At 36.1% G+C, this 22,138-nt stretch overlaps 1 protein-coding gene across 1 annotated transcript; it reads right to left on the bottom strand.

Moving 5' to 3' along the window:
- Positions 1-869: 869 nt before the first annotated feature.
- LOC145570450 (soluble inorganic pyrophosphatase 1-like) lies at positions 870-6,129 on the bottom strand. Its single transcript, XM_081629537.1, has 9 exons — positions 5,854-6,129; positions 4,614-4,779; positions 4,462-4,490; positions 2,739-2,804; positions 2,542-2,649; positions 1,955-2,020; positions 1,765-1,885; positions 1,558-1,639; positions 870-1,144 (listed from the first exon to the last, which is right to left on the bottom strand). The coding sequence occupies exons 2-9, from the start codon at positions 4,768-4,770 to the stop codon at positions 1,102-1,104; spliced, it is 672 nt and encodes a 223-aa protein (XP_081485663.1). The 5' UTR covers positions 4,771-4,779; positions 5,854-6,129; the 3' UTR covers positions 870-1,101.
- Between the last annotated feature and the right edge of the window lie 16,009 nt (positions 6,130-22,138).

Here is a 22,138-nt window from a genome sequence, read left to right on the forward strand (position 1 = left end):
ACAGTCAAGTTAGTAAACGTTCAGAGTGAAAACGTGCGAAAAGTAAATATCTTCTTGAATTTCGAGGTCAGGTGTTTTCTCTGTTTTCGAAAATAATAAATGATGTAATGATTTTAAGGTGCCCCAATAATTGGGGGAATCTCCCTATTTATAGGGTCCTAGAAGTTTGTGCCCTTGTCCTAGGGTTTGATGGCCTAGGAACTTAGGCTACACCGTTTTGCGGCAGACTTGGGAAATGGGCCTTAAAGGCCGCCATTTCCAGGAAGGGTATTTGTCTGCCACGTGTCAAGCCCTGGTTGGTCCATTTGGAGGTCTTCCTAGGGTGACACGTGTCACGCTCTGATGGAACCGCGTGGCAGGGTAAAAATACCCAAAACAGTAAGTGCCCCTATGGTGGACTTTGTTCTAGTTTTGTTTTTATTATTTGTATTTAGTATGGTACAATTGTTCATGAGTAAAAATTTGTGCGGAATCGAGAAAGTGGTTAATCTTTCGATAACAATCAGATGAATCAAACGAAAATTTTCTTCACTACTACAACAGATCGATAGACCCCCTTGTCGAAGAAAGCTGTAATTCACAACGATATAAAAGATGGTACGAAGAATGTACGATTTGCAACAACAATCGTAGCTCTGCTGAAAGGATGTTTTTATTTGATTCAATTGTCATGTATTTATTATATTCAAATCTCTTTATAGATGACGTATGACTCTTTTATTTATGAATCAATTTTTATTCAAATAAATAAATAAATAAAAGTCCCGAAAAACACATAATACGAGGTCATAATAACAATCAATTAAATAATTAAAAAAATATTACGATGTCATAATAACAATCAATTAAATAATTAAAAAATAGCATACTGAAGAAAGGCAATTCATATAAGAAATCGAGGACCATTACAACGCTTACGATTGTTATTACACACATGTAAGCATTCAGCTTGGATAATAAGCATCTAACTGAGTGTTACCAAGGTTTCTACATTAATGTTTTTCATTTCAACAGAAGACGGTATACAGCCGTTTGAAAAATCTTCAGTATAAGAAGCTTATAATACAAAACTTCCACGAATATGCAGTCGATGAAGGAATACTACTGCCTCAATGTCTCCACAACATAATTTGCATAAAGATCCCTTCACAATAAAAGGATGATGATGTGAGATAATTATAACACAAACTGCAGATATTATGGCCCTATCTAACAATTGGCAGATAGCTTACAGATTTTTCTCAATTAGCAATGTGCTTTTTGATTGACAAAAACGACACGAGAACACAATTATATACTCTTCCCCCCCCCCCCCCCCCCCCATTTTCTCTCTCTCTTCTCGCTCCTCAGATATCAGTAAAGACACCAGAGGACATATCTACACGTCTACACAAGTACTTTTGTACCTTATTAAGTGTCAGACCCCAAGCAGAACATCTAAATTAAATTTATCAAACCAAGCTATAAGTAAATTATTGATTATCCTATTAAGCCACTACTTAATGAGAAGAAGAGTGATTTTTTTTTTTTTTAATATTGTAGAGGAGCAAAACATACATGGAATACTGAATTGCCTCATGAGCTGATGCAGAAGGCAGAAAATCATCAACCGCAACTTCCTTGTTTTCGTTTTTCTTATCTGAAGAAATCGTCAAGGGCAAAAACAAATTGAAATAAAGAGATTCTCAAAATTAGGCACTCATTCCAGTAGGAGGAAATGAATGGAAACTTCAAAAACAAACAAAAAGCAAATTGAGAGGATACAATCTTCAAAGAAGCGACGTATTTCAGCCAAACGATGTGGTGGGAGCTCCTTGATGTCATTGTAATGTCGGTACTCTGGATCGTCAGCACAAACAGCAATTATCTTGTCATCTTTCTCCCCCTGTACATTGAATAGTTAGCAAACATTCTTAGATGTGAGAGAAATTTACTCCAGGATGAACACAGGAACCTGATCAATCATAGGCATCAATCCAATGGCTTTTGCCCGCAAGAAGCATCCTGGAAGAACAGGTTCCTACAAATTCGGAAAACAATACATTTACAGAATTTTATAAGCCAAGCTCCAAATGTAAAATGATAATACAGCTAACAAACTCTACAAAAGATGTAACAAAACATGAAAATTTCAGAATCAAACTGTAAAGACGTCAATAAAACTATAAGAAAAAAAGATGGGTTCATCTTCATCATGTGATATTGAATTATATGGTAAGCTAGTCAGCATTACAGCTCATTAAGAATACAAGCATCTGCAGCACTAATGGCTGGTGACTAATCTGAGTTAATGCTAGTCAACAAATTGAAAAACAGAACTATTAACTATATTGATCTAATGGGCAGACAACAAGCTACGACAGCAAAGCTTTATCTCAATTTGACATTTTGACATGACCCGTTGAGAATTTATCTTTTGTTGTTAAAGAAACATATGAACGCTAAATTGACTGCAAAAGTACTTTGATACAAAAAAATAAGAAAATAAAATAAACGCACATATATCATATATGTATCCTACATGTTTCATCTACAAAGTACCTGCATGATAACCAAGACATCCATGGGGTCACTGTCTTCACAAAGTGTTCGAGGGATGAATCCATAGTTGTGGGGATATACAACTGATGAATAAAGGATACGATCAACCTGCATGAGAATAACTTGTGATGTTAAATGGAAATATTATTCTGAATGAACCATAACAAATAATAAATACAACCAAGCTCACTTCATACCTTAATTAAACCAGTCTTTTTGTCTAGTTCATATTTGACCTTACTCCCTCTAGCTATTTCAATGACCTGCAGAAGTCAAAGATGCATGAATGGTTAAAGCCGTGAAACCATACCTTCATACTGAATCAACTCTACTTAACAAAATAAATGAAGTGTTATAGATCTTCAATTTTGCAAGCTTTACTTTGGAATTTAGATATATTAATTTATCGAATGAAAATTGCATTCAAGAATGGTACATCAGCAGATACTAACCAAACATATAATGTTAATATTTCTTCTTTTAAATGCCAATCAATCTTAAAACCCTAAGGTCATCTTCTAGCATAAACCCTCGAGAGATTCTCATATTGCATATTTGTGGTTCAAAGCTAACAGCAAAGCCACTATAGGTTTTATATAGCTACTGCCACAGCCAAAGGGCTTAGAAAAAGTTTTTAATTTCCTAGTATAGAACTTCGATTATAGAAGATAATGTGTGCTTCAACCAAACATTACAGCAAAATTCCACGGGATTTACACAAATACTTTACATACACAGTTGAACTTGTCCCATTATACTAACCTTTTATAAACTGTGGCTTCCAGAAGAATAACAGCCTATTGTCATGAATTTTCCTCTCAAAAAATGTGATGTCACGAGGATAGCAAAAAAATGTCATTTATGAGATACCATTTCATCAAACAAAGGTCCTTCATTGAATTCTTTTTCTTTTGTTAGGTTTTTAGCCTTAAACAGGAACAAGTAGATGTATATTTTGTTGATCCTGGATATATAAACATGTCAATTATAGAGTCAAATTAACATTATTAAAAAAAATTCCACCTAACAAAGACTGTGCAAGATCAAAATTCTCAGTCCTGTGTGCTTGGGTTGCTTAGCAAGCAATGAGGAAACAAGGGTATTCATAAGAGGCCAAGTGCCAATACATAAGCAACGACACCTACTACTTACTAGACACAAAAATAATGGAGAACTTTAGAGAAAAGGAAAAGATACAAACACTTATTGCAAAAAAGGCAGACTAGTGGAGCAATTAAAGATCCTGCTATTACAATGTTCTATCATTGAAGGAAGGTATATCCTGTAAACAATTCTTCAGCTATTTGATCAGCATGTACACAACAGATAAAGTCACAAAGCTGTGATGTCATAGCAACTAATCAACATTTTACTACTTGCTCAAACAAGAACTCGATACACTAAATGAATTTTTTATATCTTTTGATGACCACTTCGAAATGAAGTGCAGTAGCTTCCTTATCAAATTAGTATTGATTTTCTGTTTCCCCTTCATTCGAATCTTAATCTACAATAATGTTCCTCGGATCTCTATCATGATTGAACTTTTAACATCAACACCAAAATTATCAAAAAGCGTTTCAAGAGGTTTTCATCCTAAGTAGGCCGTAGGGTAAGGTATACTGAAATAGTGAAATGTAACCCGTATGGCCTTAAACTTTGTGTCCCTCAAGAACAAATATTCAACATTTCAGTTTCAACATCAATACCAATATAATTAAACACAAACTCTAACCCGTAATTTAATTCTCAAAGACTAAACAATTTCACAATTAACAAGCATATCCAGTTTAACATCTCTTCTGTTGAAAAATTATCCACCACAAAACAAACAAAACAGAACAAAAGAAAGATAACTAATCCACAATGTATTAATCACAATTAGAATTAGCATATAAAACTAAAGTTTAAGTTTCTTACACAGTTGAAGATTACAGGAGCTCCAGGACCTACATAAAAACCAACATCAAAAACATGAAGAAATACTTCAGAAACGAAACAAAATAAACTAAATGTAAGGGTCCAATGTTCCAAACACGACGATTGAATGGTCATAAGAATTAATGATATACCTATCTCAAGATCATGCCAAGGGTGTGCAGCAACTGATCTTCGGGTCATGGACGAAAGAATTCTCTCATTCAGACGCGGATGCCTGGAGTACTTGTACGTCGGCTTTTCAATCTCCTGTGTCTGTTTCTCAGTCTCAGTCTCAATGGGAGAAACCATGTTTTCTACCTGAAATAGAAACCTCAAATGTTATGAAACAACAACAGCAGTTATACTACAATGAAGTCAAAGATATAATTAAAATAAATGCTCCCAAGTTAGCAACAAAATTCGATCCTTGACCATTGGAAAAAGACTACTTTAAATTCCTAGATGACTAAACGTTTCATAAAAAAATATGACACCATCAATAATTAATCCAGTTTATTTAACTAATGATGAAATATAAAATGTATCTAGAATTACAATTTGCATTACATGTGAATTGCAATTTTTTAAACCAAATCTAAAAATGACACCCAAATCATGTGGACATAAAATACATTAGCTAAAATTTTGAAATATTAAATTCAAATCTTCAGTTTAACAACCCTTGGCCCTGGCCCCTCCCTCCGGTCTTAAAATAAAGACCTCCGCACCCTGAGTAATTAATTAATTATCCAAGGCGGTTGGAGGTAGACCTGACAAAATTGACTCGGACAAAATCAGTTAATTCACCTCGATCTAGTATCGAGACCCAACTAAGGTCATTCGATTTAGAACCTCTCGTAATTGACTCGGCACAACCCAAAAATCAATCAATATTATAATGGTAGACATATTTACAATGTTTAACCACAATCCTTCACAATTCAAATACTCAAATCCTTCCTATTTTTTTTTTTTAAAGGACTCCAATAACTTTATTTTGTTTTCCTTCGCGAATAGCATATGCTGTGCTTTAGCTCTAGTACAGTAAAATTATACAGTACTCGCAGTTGATTTTATTTATGATGAATAATTGGACATTCTGAAAATCAAAATCGAGCCGACCCAACCCAATACAAGCCGAATAACTCATCACTCGAATATAACTCATCACTGGAATAACTCATCACTCAAATATATATAACTCAAGACGAACCAACCAAATCTAAATACCTATTTGGTTGAGAAAATTAACCCGACGGTAACACACAAAAGTACAAACAAAAAAACAAACTAAAAGACAACAATCAATACATGATAATCAGATCAAAAAATAAAACAAATTCAACTAGTATGAAAGAATGAAATTAAGACCCAATAAACAACAAAAATTACCTGGGAAAATTAGAAGAGGGAAAGTGAAGGAGGAAGCTAAGAAAAGAGAGAAAGAAAGAAGCTCAGATCTCGAGAAATGGGAAATGGCTTGGTATTTAAGCTTAATAAAGAAGAGAAGGAGAGAGAAAAAAAGAGAAAGATGAGAAATGACTGTCAGCACAAGCAAAGCAAAGCAGAGATGAAGGAGAAAGAGTTACGCGTTCCCGCTCTCTGTCACTTTCACTGCCATTTTTAAGGGGAAACTAAATTATAATGAAAATTATTCCACCGCTTATTTTGCTATTTTTGGTCACATTCGATTTAATATACTCTCGGACTCTCCACTCTAATGTACTTCCTCTGTTTTTTTATACTTGTAACAGTTTGACTTTTACGCTATTTATTTACTCTATTTTGACTAGTTTTGATATTTTATAGGTAAGAAAAAAATATAGTCATGTGAGATCTTATTAAATTTATCTCAGTTTATACTATTTTAATATCTACTCTCCCTGTCTCAATTTACTCGCAACATTTTGACTGGACACGCTTGGCGATGCACATGCTTGATCGTTGATATCTTTTATTATATATTTATATAAGTTATAAAAAGTTTATATTAAGAAACTATACATTAAAATAGACCCAACAACATCTTACATGATTACATTGACTTTCATATAATATTTAAAAAAAGATGGTCAAAGGGAGATGTGTAAATAGTGCAAAAAGTCAAACCCTTGCGAGTAACTTGGGACGGAGGGTGTAACATTTATAATTTTTACATATTGCTAATTAAAGATATAAATGATTGAAATCATACATCGACAAGCGTGAAAAGAGAAGTGTTGCAAGTATAAAAAAATAGAGGAAGTATATAAATAGATTTTTTAAAAAATCCTAAAATTTTCTCTGTCCTCTCTCTTAAAACCTATCCACGTAAAATTTAGGGGCTGCCATCGATTTTTATCAATGGTAAGCCCCAAATTCTTCTTTAATTTAATATTTGTAGTCAATAAAGATCACCAACAGTATGGTGATTACAGTCGGTCTCTCCATGTAGGATTTAGTCAGTCTCTGTATAAGGTATAGTATTTTTTGTTTGTTAGTTTTTAGTATTTGTAGGGATACAAATATGGAAATTTGTCTTGCAAATTTGTGAAATTGCAGGTGTGTTTGTATAGGGGTGTAGATTTAGAAGATTTGTCTTGCAAATTTGCAGATCTTGATAATCAATCAAGTTTTATCATTTTTGCAACTATACATCAATGGAGCTCCGTAAAAAATGATTCAAAGATATCTAAAATTATCCAGGATCAGTTCTGAAGCGATGACATTAGTTTAGGGGTGTTTAATTCTTGTATTGAGAATTTAGATCTTTTAAAAAAATGATTGTAAATGCCGAACGCTTAATTAATGAAATCACCCATCCCTATTCCATTCAAAAAAAAAAATAAAAAAATAAAAAATAAATAAATCCTGGAAATTTTGTGTGGAACTACCTATAAAGATAGGTTGTTTTGTGAACAACCATTCCTTTTTTTAAAGTTTATTTAGAATTACCCGTAAGTTTGCAAACGTTTGCCTAACACTATCCACTAACGTTTTTTGTCCAATTTTAACGTTAGTGGGGCCCACTTATTCGCTTTCCCACCTAATCTACCTCTTTCCTCTCTTATTAATTTTCCCTCCAAACCAAAAATCAAAGAGAAGAAAAATCAATTAATTCAACACAAATACTCAATAGTTCAAGTAATGTTTTAACCTAATTTTTAGTTCATGGTCTCTTGAATTAGTTTTAAGGTTTTAATTATAGCAATTAACATAATTAGGGATTCAATTTAGGAATTATGGCTTCAATTCATTTTGGGGATTTTGATTTCTAGGGCTAGGGGTAGAATTGAATTAGGGGTTTTGCTTATTTTGGCTTTAGGATTGCATTCAATTGCAGTAATTTGTGAGAGATAATTGGGGAGTGAGTTAATTGGGTGGGAAAGCAAAAAAGTGGGCCCCTCTAACGTCTAATTTGGACGGAAAACGTTATTGGGTAGTGCCAGACAAAAGTTTGCAAACTTACAAGTAGTTCTAAACAAATTTTAATGAACGGATAGTTTTCACAAAACAACCTATCTTTAGGCTAGTTCTACACCAAATTCTTGTATATTTATTCTATTTCCTTTAAAAAAAAGAAAATTTGATTTTATTAATCCCAATTTAGGTCATTTAATATTTTTTAATCATTCCACCTTTGAGGGCATTTTCTATTAACAAGTTAAATGACCGGCAACCTGATTAAATTTTTTTTTTAATAAATCACATTTGTCTTAGTTTAAATAGTAAAAAAAAAATTAAAAAAAAATAAATAAAACAAAAACCTTAACCTACTCCCCCACCCCTTCACCTTCCCCCACCGATAAATACCCCCAACCCCTCCCCTTCTTCTCGCTGGAAAATACCCCAACCCCTTCCCACTCTTCCCCCGCCCCCAGAAAACACTGACTTGGGATGGCAGTGGGTCGGATCAAATGAAAGACCCTTCGGGCGGGGATGGACGGGGGTTTGGCGGGTGATGGGGACGGGATGAGTATAAAAAATGTACTTGCCATGGGTGATAGGAGGGTATGAATTTAGGGTAAACCCGCCCCATCTCCGCCCCGTCCCGCCCCATCCCCGCCGAGTCTCATATCCACCTTATACTAATTTTTGTAAAGGTTGAAACAAACTTGGAAGAGTCTATAATCTAAAATGTTAAATTAATGACATTAATGCCGTATAAATCCCCTCAAGTAAATGAAAAAAGAGATTTATTAGAAATGATAATTCTTCAAATTATTGTGATGTATTATAATATGACATTATGGTAGCAGGTTTGGGGCAGGTTTGAGGTGGGTATTGATATCCAAATGGATAGTGAGGCAAGGATGGATATTAACTTGTACTTGGTAGGCGAGTATGGATGTGGGTATTGTCCTCACCATGGATAGTGGGGCGGGGATGGGTATAAGCTTTTTAGGCGGAGATGGGTATGGAGGTACCATCCTCCGCATCCGACCCACCCCATTGTCATCACTACGGCGACAAGCCTCCCTAGTGGCGAATATAGGTTGGTTTCAAGTGGGTTCATTGAACCCACTGATTTTTTGAAAAAAAAAATTAGAAGTTTTTTAAAAAAAATCGAAAAAATTGTCAAAAATAAAACAACCTTTCAGCGATCTTCTAAAATTAAAACGACCTTTTGATTATTCCAGAATAAAACTACCTTTGACATGGATCTACTCAAAATAGGATAAGGTAACCTGTTTCAAAGGTTAACCCGGACACGTGTCGTATATTGATTGCTTAGGATTTTGTATTTTAATTTTTCAAATTTCCTTTTAAGTAAAATATTTTAGTTTAATTAAAACTTAATTTTTTTAATTTAAAAAAAACCCTCCCCTTCTGTCAATTCCACGCAACCCCTTCCCTGCTTTAACCATATCGCGATATCCCCCTGCTCCTTCGTGCAACGCCACCAGCACTGACACCGGTTCCCTCCCACTCCCCCTCCCCCTCCTCCTCGTTTTTCGCAGCGCCACGAATCCCCCTCTTCTTCCTGCTTCTCGTAGTGCTCCCAACCTTCACTCTTGTCCGCAACATCGAATTGTTTTTATGGGCAGTTGGTGATGAAAGGATGGAGGTGTAGGGCGGTGTTCTAGGCGGTTGGAGCTGGGAAAGCGATTCTGATTAGGCAGATGTTGGTGGTGGGAAGGTTTCTTTGGGGGAGTTCGTTGAGGGTTGGGGTTTCGCCATTTCGAGCTCGTTGTGAAAGCTGGGTGAGGGTTTTGGCCGCGATGGTGGAGGGCAGGGATGGGATTCGTTGGGGCTATCGGAGGTGTAGGGATACTGGTGAATTTGGGTGCCGGTGGTGGGTGACTAGACGATAGATAAGACTAGGGTTTTGGTTGAGCAAGGGTGGAGGGTGGGGATGACGGTTGGTGGTGGTTGGGCAGTGATTGGCGGAGTTGATGGTTTGTTTTTATTATTATTAAAATTATTTTTTTATAAGAAACAGTGAAAAAAAAATTGACTAATTAGATGACGACACGTATCACAATTAACCTGTCATTCAGGTTACGTCCTATTTTGAGCAGATATATGTCAAAGGTCGTTTTATTCCGAAATAATCAAAAGGTCGTAATATTTTTGAAAAACCACTGAAAGGTTATTTTATTCTTGACAATTTTTCCTAAAAAATAATAATAAAAATCAAAATAAAAAACGAGTTAAATAGAATATTTTCATAGTATGTAGTAACATGTTAGCGTGTAGCTTAGTTGTAGTATTTGTTGCGTGTCCTTCCATTCCCTTACAAAAAAGCTAGGGGTTCAAATCCTCTCAACCTCTTTTGCTTATACAACTAGCATTGATCCTTCAGGTGGCGACTGCAAGCGTGGAACGAGTGCTTTCATCAATGACATATGCAAAAAATAAGTTCCGAAATAGTACGGGCGATCAGTTATTGAATGATAGTCTAGTCACTTTTTTTGAGACAGACTTATTTGATAGAGTTAGTGATGATGATGTATTGATACACTTCCAAAGTATGAAAACTCAAAGAATGCTTTTGTAGGGAATTTTTTTTTTCTTTCTTCTTTCTTTTAAGTGTAATGCATTTGTAATACGAAATCCAAACTTATGTATTGAATTTTTTATTAATTTACTTGCGTTCCTTTTTTTTTCAATTCCGAACCCACTGTTTGGAAATCCTGGGTACGTCACTGGGCCTCCCCCACCCTGGAAAATGCAATTGGAGAGAGTTACTGACCTGCTATAATAGTGACGAACTAACGAATATCGGTACCGGTCACCATTGAGTTGAGCGCCAATTTCAAATTGCTGTTGAGGGGAGAGAAGCAGTGAACAACGACTTTATGAAACAGCGAAGGCATTAGAAGCAACTGGGAAGAAGGTTTTTGAGGAGAGAGAAAGGGTTGTTCCGAGGGTGGAGAGGGATGTAAATTGGCGTATTCAACAACCCTTTCTTGAGTAACAGTTGCACTTTTAAGTGGTTAAAAAATATATTCAATATACATACAATTTTTCCCTTTTAAAATCCAGCTTTTTAAACCTCCCTCAAGAGTCATATCCTTTTTTTGTGGAGCGTATGAAAAAACTAGGAATAAGCTCGTTTTTAAGGAGAAACCTTTTTCTCCTGCGACTAGCTTTTAGAGCATTTTTCTTATTTATAAAATGGCGAAATCGAATGCACATTGACTCGCTTGATATTTCGATAAAAATTGTTACACTAATTGTACCCAAGGACCCAAAATGGGTACAATGGTCCTCGACTACCCCAACCTGGAATTTTAAAACTCAATGTTAATGGGTCAGTAATAATTGATTTTGCTCTTGCAGGAGTTGTTATTTAACATCATAATTGATTGCTTATAACCAGCTAAACATGGGCAACGGGCCGTGCCGTGCCGCCGCGGGTCGTGCCTGGCTGTGCCGCGGTGGGGGGCGTGCCGTGCCGTGCCTAATTTTGGCACACCCCAGCCCACGGCACGGCCCACGTGCCTGGCGGGCCGTGCCGTGCCAGGCCGTGGGCCAAACCGTGCCATTTTTTTTTTAATAATAAATGTAAATAAAAAACGATATATATATATATATATATTTTAGTACAACTTAATTTTATATAACTAATGTGATTAATTTATGTTTATGTTAATGTTAATATATTTTGTTTTGAACAATTTTATTTTAATTAAGGTTATATAAATTATTTATCTAATTATGTTTAATTTTATATAAACAAATAAAAACAAATTTTTCAACAATGCATATAATAAAAAAAAATTACGAGTGCGATAATTCGAAAACACAAAAAATTGAAGAATAACTTAGTTTATTATATGCCGGTAGCCAGTACGATAAATCGATAATACAAATAATTAATGATAATTAAAAATCGTACAATATTTGGTGAATAACTTCATTTATTATACAGAATACGAAGTTCGATAATACAAAAATTGTACAATAGTGTATAATGTAAATATATAATAATGTAATTATTATTGTTCGTCTTCGTCTTCTTGTGGTTCAAGGTCATCGGCCAATTGAGTTGATTGAGAAGTTTGAGAACTAAAAGAAGTCGACGTTCCTTCATCGTCGTCGTTTTGTGCATAAGTACGATCTTGAGAACGAGTTTCGACATCCAACCAATCCTTGAAGCAAACACACATGTCTAGTGTTTCGGGTTTTAGTCTTGTTCTTCAATCGTCTAAAACCCGTCCCGACGCACTAAAAGCTCTTTCGGAGGCAACGGAGGAGACTTGGATAGCAAAAATATCACGAGTCATTGCCGACAAAATTGGATGTGTTCATGGTTTGTGATTTCCACCAATCAAGGATGTCGAGGCCAAACTTCTCTTCATCGTCCATGCCTTTCATGAAGTCGTAACTTAGGTACATTTGCAACTCCGAAACATCGCTTTGTGTTCTCCTAGTTGATGATGATTCCGTACCTGAAAACTTGGACATCATGTTAGCAGCTTGTGCAAATAAACCTTTGGCCCGTTTACTTACGTTTTTGGATGTTTGAGAAGTGGCAAATCGAGACACGGTTCCATATTTAGTTTCATAAACTCTATATAAAGAGAAAAACTCATTAGTCACCTTATTTTTAAAAGTTTCAACATCATCTTCCAAATTCATGTTACTATAATAAATATCAATTAATAAAAAAGTGCCATCATATTTTTGCCTAGGATCTAAAATAGAAGCAAAAATATAAATCATAGGAATATCAGTGTAATATTTACGCCATTTTTCCTCCATAGATGGAAGATATCCATGATATTCATATTGTGATCGATGTTCGGCAAAAAGTTGTGCAAGTAAACATGCATTGCTAAGAAAAGAATGGGAACAAGGATTATATACAGAAGAAAAACAATGTGTCATACTATATAGTAATTGTAAAAACTGCATATATTTTTCACAATTAGCCCAATCATCTTCTAGTAAAGCACATTGTGGAAATTTCATATTATAAAAAAGTGTTAAATCAACCTTGTACTCGATTTCCCGACTCAACATTTCATAGGTGGAGTTCCACCTAGTTGGACAATCCGGTGCTATTTTTATAATCTTTCTCCTTTATTGCCTGCAAAAACCTTTCCATTCTTGATATCTCAAGTTAGAGCTATTAATAGACATACTAGCATTCCTTATTTTGTGATAAAATGGACCAATTGTTTGTGTTCCATACTTCACACACAAGTTAAGAACATGACAAATGCATCTAATATGAAGTGCTTCTCCATCTAATACTAAATCGGTCAATTGGGGTTTAACCAATTCGCACTATATGTCATAGAAGTTGCATTATCGAAAGTCATAGACATGATTTTATCCCTAAGACTATATGCATCAATGGCTTCCATTAAATGATGAGAAATGTTAAGACCGGTATGAGGGTATTCAAGCATTTTAAAATGAATGATGCGTTTTTGTAACAACCAATCATTATTTAACCAATGACAAGTAACACATAAATAGTGAAGTCCGTATCCACTATCCCATGCATCGGCAGTTAAAGAAACTCTACTAGGAAGATTAGCCAATTCATTTACTAATTTCAATTTATACTCTTGATAATTCTTCATGGAAGTAGATCGAACGGTTTTTCGGGAGATTTTTTTGTGTTTAGGTTGTAGTGCTCGGTTAATGTAGTTGTTAAAGGCATCATTTTCGGCGAAAAGAAAAGGTTGTTTGGCATGTACAATCATTCTCCCAAGTTCATCCTTATCTCTCTCATAACTATAAATGAAGCCTTGTGGATGGAAATGAGAAATTTTGGGTTGGGTTGGATCATTAGATGGTCCACCACATCTTTTTGAATGTCTACTAAGGTGTCCCGTCCCTCCCTTGGTATCGGCCGAGAAAATTTTACTACAAGTCCGACACCGGGCTTTGGTTCCATTTGTACTCAATTGATAATGTGCCCAAACTTCACTCTTTCGATTGGTTTGAGCAAATTCCTCTTCGGTACACCACTCTAATATGTTAGGATTTTGGGTGTTAGGCATTTGGGTGGATTGTTCACTCGACCCGGAGGCTTGTGTTTGGCTACCTTGGTTACTAGGAATAGAAAATTCATATTGTGATCCGTATAAATGAGGTGAGAAATGGGTTTGTTGAAATCCCGAACTAGGCATAGTCCAAGGAGCCATATCATCTATTTGTTCGTGCCCTCCCGTGGTTTGGGGATGAAAGAAAGGGGTGGAAGTGTTTGGAAAGGGCATATTAGGGGAGGGAAAGGTGTTGGGGGGGCATTGAAGTGTTTGGGTTTGGTGATTCCCTACGTTTTGACTTGGCTTTTCTAGAGGAGGAGGAAGTGTTCGGGTTTGATGCCATGATATTTAATAATAATAACAACAACAATAATAATACAAATAACAAATTAACAATAACAATAATAATAACAATTGACAACAATAATAATAACGATAGCAATAAGAATTAGTAAGTAGTTTTTATATAAATTAAGTTTTCAAAAATAATTATAATAATAGTAGATTACTTAGGTCAATGAGATCCCAGGTAGGAGAGGTTAGGAACGACGTTGTCCAGAGCCCAAGTCCCGCCTTAGACAGATTTCACTAACAATCTAAATTATCCACAATAAAAATAGAAAGTAGTTTTTATATAATTAAGTTGTTCCAACTTCCAAGAAAACAATAACAACAATAATAACAACAACAACAACAATAATAATAATAACAATAATAATAATAATAAATAAATAAATAAATAAATAATAATAATAATAATAACAACAATAACAAATTAAAATAAAGTTGAGTTAGATCTTACAATGACGCTTCAATTGCTTTCCCAAATTTATAATTTCCCGATGCCGAATTTTTAATTTCCCGAGAGTAAATATAAGAATTTTTTTTTTTTTTTTTTTTTTTTTTTTTTTTGGTAGTAGACTAATAAAAGTAAAAATGTAAAATTTATAAGAGAGTATGATTTTTTTTTTCTTTGCACAAAAGAGAAAGAGAGTAAGATTGTAGGAATTAGAGAATAAGAAAATTAGAGAATAAGAGAGAAGAGATGAGTTGATGAATTGTGAAAATTTTGGAGGAAGAAATGAGGTATTTATAGGGATTTTGGGTGGGAAAAATAGCCGTTTTATAGCCGTTTTAGAGTCGTTTTAGAGCTGTTGGAAAACGGCTACTTCCAACGGCTAGGCACGGGCCGTGCCGGCGTGCCGGGTACCGTGCCGCCCGCCGTGCCCGTGCCATTTTCCGAAATTTGTGTTCACGGCACGGCCCACGGCCCACTGGTGGGCCGCCGTGCCGGCGTCGTGCCGGGCCCGTGCCGCCCACGTGCCGACACGGCCCGTGCCCACCTTTATAACCAGCTAAACTTATTATAAAGGTTCCTGTTCCATTTGTGGTTGAGGCCATAACACTAAGAACACTAAGAAATAGAATTCATTCTCGTTGCTAAGTTATTTAATACTGACCATATATGTACTTAGTATTTAAACACTATAATCAGAAAAAGGCAGTTCCCATCCCATTACACTTCTCTATCTTATTCTCTGACCCAAGTGCCACATATCTTCTTACATTATTAATGTTCTAAGTTTTTTCTTTAATTCTTTCATTAAACTTATAATTCGTCTTCCATGCACACTTCATCTTCATTTTCCCACTTCAATTTAACCTTTTCCTTTTCTCTCTTTAATTTTAGCCCCTCCACCTCCTTTATTTAAGCCTCATTTTCAATTAAAATCCAACAATTTAATTTCTAAAATCATATTTTCGATTACACATTATACCTATAATGACTTATTGATATTTCCTCACTTATGTCTCAATGCAATTTTTTGTGAACAACCCGTGCATTGCACGAGCCAAAAAGCTAGTTTTTATTGAAGGAGACAACCTTACTGCTATTAATTAGTTGCAAGGTATTGCAACTTAATGTAAAATAAACATTAAGTTGTCCCTTGCTTCCGGGGGGGCACGCATGCAAGAAGGAAGCTTGAGCTTAATGCAAATGGCGAAAATCTCGTCTTGTCCATTGAAGATTCATTTGCCTATGGAGGAAGATAATTGAGATCATAGTTTAACAATGTTAATCCCTTTAACCAAGACACATGTACAAAGAAGCTAACAATATTGCATAAGAAATCTAAAAGTGAAAATATTAATGTAAAATAAACATTTATTACACAGGTCAACGTGGATTTTAACATGTATTTCAAATTTAATACTATTTTAAATAATACTCCCTCCGTCCCCAAATGATAGTCCCTTATGGGCAAAAATCACGGGAATTAAGAAATTTAAATAAAAGTAGTAAAATTACATTGAAAAGATAAATTTACATTAGGTATGTAAAATAGTAGAGAGATAAAGTAATAAAAGTACATTGAAAAACAAAATTTACATGAGAAAGCTAAATTTGCACAAATATTGTTGTAATCGGAGGAAATTTTGATAAAAAATTGATATTAATGGTACTTGAAAAAAGCAAATGGGACTATCAATTTGGGACTAAAATAAGTCATAAGGTACTATCATTTGGGGACGGAGGGAGTATATTAATTAGTTATCTAATGCTCTATAGCGCTTGTTAGCAAGGTCCTCATAAACTATGGAGTATTTTTAAGTAAATTTAAAACATAAATGTTCTCTTTAATAATCACAGATTCGGAGGGAAGTACAATCGATTGGGTTGTTAAGACTTTGGATTTCCACCCTCCCACAGGATTCGACTCCTCATCTCCTGCCGTTATGCGTTTATTTTCCTTACTTGCATTTATACGATAACGTACGTGTAAAAGGTCCACCGTCTACCTTATTATGAAAAAAGTAAGATGCTCGGATAGCGTTTAACTCATGCATATTACTTTACTTTCGCATGTACAAAACTTATCTTAATTGATTCAATTTCTTTGACTAAATAAGATAGAAATTTATAGACAATGTTTATTGGACAAATTAGCCTAATAGACATAATTAGGAACTTAGGGATAATTATTGGACAAAGTAGCCTAATAGACATAAGATGAGGGACTTAAGATTAACTTAAAAAGACCTTTTATTGTTCAAGACTTTAACGGAGAGATCCATTATTGATCAGGGTATATTACTCTATATCAATCCTCACTAGTGACAATTAAGGGATGAGATTTCCATATCTTTTCCCCACTCTCTCAATGTAATATGTCTAGCCTGCTAACTCGGAGCGAGTTAATCTGTGAAGGATTTCGATCCGATAGAGTCATTCATCTTACTAAAAATAAATATTACTATATATTTGGCGAAAAAAATAGACTAATGTTTTTGTAAAAAAAAACCAAAAATTAAGAAAATAAAATTAGATTACATTCATAGTTTCATATCCATTTGTGCTAGTTTTTATCTCAGTCCTTTTCATTTAACCTTGCTTGTTTCTTCAAACCATTTAAGCAGATTGTTTTTTACGTACATTTTAAAGAGTAACTCTCTTATAACCTGAACCGCTAGTCAGCTAGTGATCCACACCAGCCCTAACTCAACCCACCCAGTAACCAGAAGGTGTAGATAATACACAAATATCACACAAATAACATGATAATTTTTTTTTTATTCTAAGTTCAAGATGTTAGAGACGTCGTGATATGTCAACTACCAGATAAATAATTTGATAATAGTGTGTCTACACATCTATATCTTCATCATCTATATGACTATATGTGTGATTCAATTTCAATGGCAAGAGATCACAACTTGTCAACCAAATTAAAAAAAAAAAAATTATTAACGTGTGCATTAATATTCGAACTTTTTTTCATTACAAGCTAATTTAAACTGTGATGACTTACATCTTCTGAGTCAAATACAATGTTTGAAACACCTTAAAATTTCTAGTAATAAAACTAATGTAATATTAGACAACTAGCTAACATATATTCTAGATATCTTCATCTTTTGTAAAGAAATTTATTATTTTGGTATAAGTAAATCTCAACTTTTTAAGAAATATGAATTAACTCTTTATCTCGACCTTTTAAAAAGTATGAGTTAATTCTTATGAACAGTGATTGGACAATTATAAAAGTGATACTCCATGAATGACATGTAGTGGACTAATAAACATCTCTTTACGTGATAATTGATTGACTCCAAGAGAAAATGCGGATAAAATCCGAAGATTCTTTGATTTAATTATGTTTAGGATATGAGGGAGCATTTTGGCATAATTGTGAATTAGATTCCTAGCTAGCTAGCAACGTCGGTGGGCACCAATAATGTTGGTTGAGATTAGAATTGGCTTTGGCCCCAGCAGTTGGAGAATCACTAACTACGTTATCAAATTATCATATCATTTTGTTTGCATGGACTGTCATACCCTCAATATGGTTATAAGCTTCTTCGTTAAGGTTACGTATATATTTTTTATACTTTATTTTTTATATTTTATATTCTTTTGTGATAATACATACGTTACGTTTTTATTATGAGGAAGACTGTGGAAAAACATATCTGTCATAGATGGTGTCATGGAGATTGGAGATTGGAGAATATTTGTTTATGTGCATGTGGCCATAAATTATTAAATACTATGTATAGTCGTATATACGACAATGACAATATCATATTACTCTCTTCGTCCCATAATATTTGACACAATTCTTATTTCCGTCCGTCTCACAATACTTGACTCGTTACTAAAACCACTAATAAAATAATATGTTCCTACATTTTCTCTCTCCTCACTACCCCCACCCCACCCCCACTTATTATTTTCTTGTAATAAACCCACTTGTAATTTTATTAAATTACGTGTCCACCCCAACGTCCCAAGTTTGGGATGGAGGGAGTACTTGCTACATTTATAATACGACTTTTTCACCATATATATACCCCTGAATTATTTTTTTTATTCATCATATATCCATAAAAATTTTCAAATTCACCACATACACTTAAATTTCATACAAATGTCACAAAATGCCCTTATTGACTAATGACAGTTAACTCTGTTAGTCATTAAGGCTAAATTTGCCACGTTGCGGCATCTAGTAGGTTATTTTTTTTAATTATTTTAAAAAGCAAAAAAAAAAAAAATTTAAAAAAACCATCTCTAACTCAACCAACCACCTTTCGTCGACCACCAAACCCCAGCCCAACCACCTCCACAAAACCGCCGGCCTGCCCACCGCGTCGGCGCCGCACCACCCCGAACCATTGCGTCGCTATTTCCTGCTGCCTTGAACCATAAAAACCCTCCCTTTTAAACCATAGCCGATATCTTAGATTCTCTCTCCCGCGTTGCCGCAAGCCACTTTAGTCGGAAACTACTACCCTGAAATCCTAAAGTCCCAAAATCAAAACCCTAGATTTGCGATTTTAGGTTTTTTTAATTTTTTTTTTTATTTTTGGGTTTCGTTGTGGTGGTTGGGGGTGGAGATGGCAAGGGGAGGTGTGACTAGGGTTCGTCGGTGTGGGGAGGGAGCTTTAGACATCAGCGGTGGGGATGGGGAGGGTTTTTGGAGGAAGGGAGGGGGTTTTAAGGAGCAGGGACGATGGTTTAGGGGAAGGAAAATGGTCGCTGGTGGGTTTGGGTGTTGGCAGTGGGTTAGGGTGTTGCCGGCGAGAAGGTTCATAGAGAAATCTGGTGGGTTAGGGTGGTGGTTCAGGGTTGTTGCTGGGGTTAGGGTGGCGGGTCAAGGTCGTGGCTGGAGTTTCAGGGTTTTTTTTGTTATTCCTTCGGGATACTGGTCATGCTCTCGGACATATGGGCTCAGACACCTGCAAAATAACGAATATTCTGTTTAAGTTAGTAACCGGAAATGGAAAAGGCTAGACAGAGAAAGTAGAGAGAAGTTGGAGCTCTTAATGCCTTTTTATGTTATGTCACAATCCACCCCTCCCATCATAAATGATTAGGGTATTTATAGGGGTGGGAAGTTGTGCCCCTTTAAGGTTAGTGATCTAGGATGGCGTGCTCTAATTGGCGGTGCAATCAGGAGAGGACACGTCTCCCCTTAGGATTCCGCTTTTGCGGTTTTCTTGAATTTTGGGCCTCCTGATGTAAGAAGGCCTTCTCTCATTCAGGTGCTCTTCATGTTTAGCACGTGTCATCTTCCTATAGGGACACACGTCACCTTTTAATTTGGGCCACGTGTCTCTATGGGATTGAATCACGTGTTGGGGGTGTTTTTTACCCTAAACATTTGCCCCTCAGAGGAGGTGACTCGTACTTTACCGGCCACCTCCTCTGATCTTTCACTTGTTCGGGTACACCCAAGTACTTAGGCCTTTTGAGCATTTGTATTTCTAATAGGGAGGCGGACAGGATCGTCCGTCCATCTGAAAGTTTTTCTTTAGGCTAGTTACCTTGTTCGGTTCGCCTGATTTCAATGGTTGACTATCTCTGAAAGTCAGGTGGTCGGTGCAGGCCGAATGGCCTTCGGAAAGTGAACAGCTTTCTTCCGCGTTTTCCGGAAAAATGGTTCAATTTCCGAGGTGAGCGTTAACTTTGACGGATTATTATGACTCCCGTTCGAATTCTTGTCTTTAATAACATAATGGTTTTTTATAACAATTTGACTTATAGGTTAAACTTTTCGATAGTTTAACTATTTGGGCTTCTAAGGCGAGAACGGTGATTTTACTATCCTACCCTCATAGATTTTGCCTATAAATAGCAAGTTTTTGACTTCATTTTGTTACTTTGGGTTTTTCTTTAACTTTCTAGAGAGAAGTTAGAGCTTCTAGAGAGAGAAAGTTACTTTTCCTTCATATCTTCAAGAGCTTAACCGTGTATTTGGAGTTTCCGGTCAAGAGTTTGAGTTTTCAGGTTAATCTTCATCCAAGATCTTTAAAGTCTTCAAGTTTTCTACTCAGACAAAGGTAACCAACTGCTTTCCTTTTCCTTTTCTCCTTTTTATACTTGTTTTATTTTCAAACACACACTAGCTCAACACTCGGCCTCGTCCTTCTCATGAGGCCGGCTGTTCGCCTAGGACTAAGGAATCTAGAGTGGACGGGGACGAGTCCTTGTCTTTCTGGAGTGGGTCCATTTCTAGTGCATACCAACTCACCCCACCTATTCTTCTATGTTCCTACAGTCGAACATGGCGCGTACGAGGCAAACGTATGACCGATATGCTGCTAGGAATCCGAACGGCAGGATAATACAACCCTTGGCTTCTCATGATCCGAACAATACGGATGGGGAGACCACAAACACAAACACAATCACCACTGCTAGGTGGTAGTGCATGCTTGGTGATCATAGTGACCACCTCTTTTGAAGAGGGCCAAAATTAGCGAGACACTTCTACGTCCGGGCAAAACCCGGATCAACCCCCGGCATAATATACTAACTCGGTCTTAATGCCATCCGAGCTGCCTTCTTTTGAGAGGAATCGTTCTTCATCTCGATTGGGCGCTATTCTATCTGCCCAAAATCAGCCACATCCTCCTTTCAACATTCCGGGTCGGCCAGGCCTAGAACTGGAATTCATATTGCTGAGATGGCTGACCGCCCTCAAAATGCTCCATTTGGAAATCATATGAGTGAGGGGGAAAAGAAAGATAAGGGTAAGTCCCCCTTAGTGCCTGAAGGAGTGGTGGTGGCCGAGCCAAGGCAGGGCTCGGTTGTTGGGGTTTAGTGAGTCCGACTCACCGCGGAAACAACCCCTTCCCGAGGAACCACTCGCAATAATTAAAATCACAAAGCATAAATAAATATTCACAAAGAAAAGATAACGAATCTTACCCTCGAAGCGAGCTTCGCCCAAAACCCGGGGCTCTTACTTGAAAGCTACTAGCACGTCAAGCGCCGCGCCTCTGACGGTATCCACCCACAAATGGGCGAACACAACTTTAAGGTCTACTATCTAGGGGTTAGCAAGGTCCGACCCAAACCCGAGTGTTATGTGAGTTTAAGAGTTTTCCTAAAAATTATGGAATGCTCTTTTTAACTCCCACTCAAGCACTTTACTCCAAATCCCAAGCTTGGTATTTATAGAGGAAAGTATGAGTGGGAATTTCTATCCCATCAATGTGGGATCATGAAATTCCACAAATTAATTTAAAGCTAAATTAAATTAAAATTGCAAACTAATAATAAATCTACAAGTGGCATTACCATGTGAGATGGGTTGGTGAGGACCACATGGAGAGTAGGGGACCATACTTGCTCCCCACTCAATACTCTCCTTGTGCCACATTTCCTCTCCCACTTACTCCCATATTCCAAGCTTCCCCTTATTCATGGCCCTATGACCCGAGCCAAGCCACGAGCCAAG

This window comes from Chenopodium album, chromosome 12 (genome assembly GCF_948465745.1).
Source record: "Chenopodium album chromosome 12, dcCheAlbu1.1, whole genome shotgun sequence".
Classification (NCBI taxonomy): Eukaryota; Viridiplantae; Streptophyta; class Magnoliopsida; order Caryophyllales; family Amaranthaceae; genus Chenopodium; species Chenopodium album.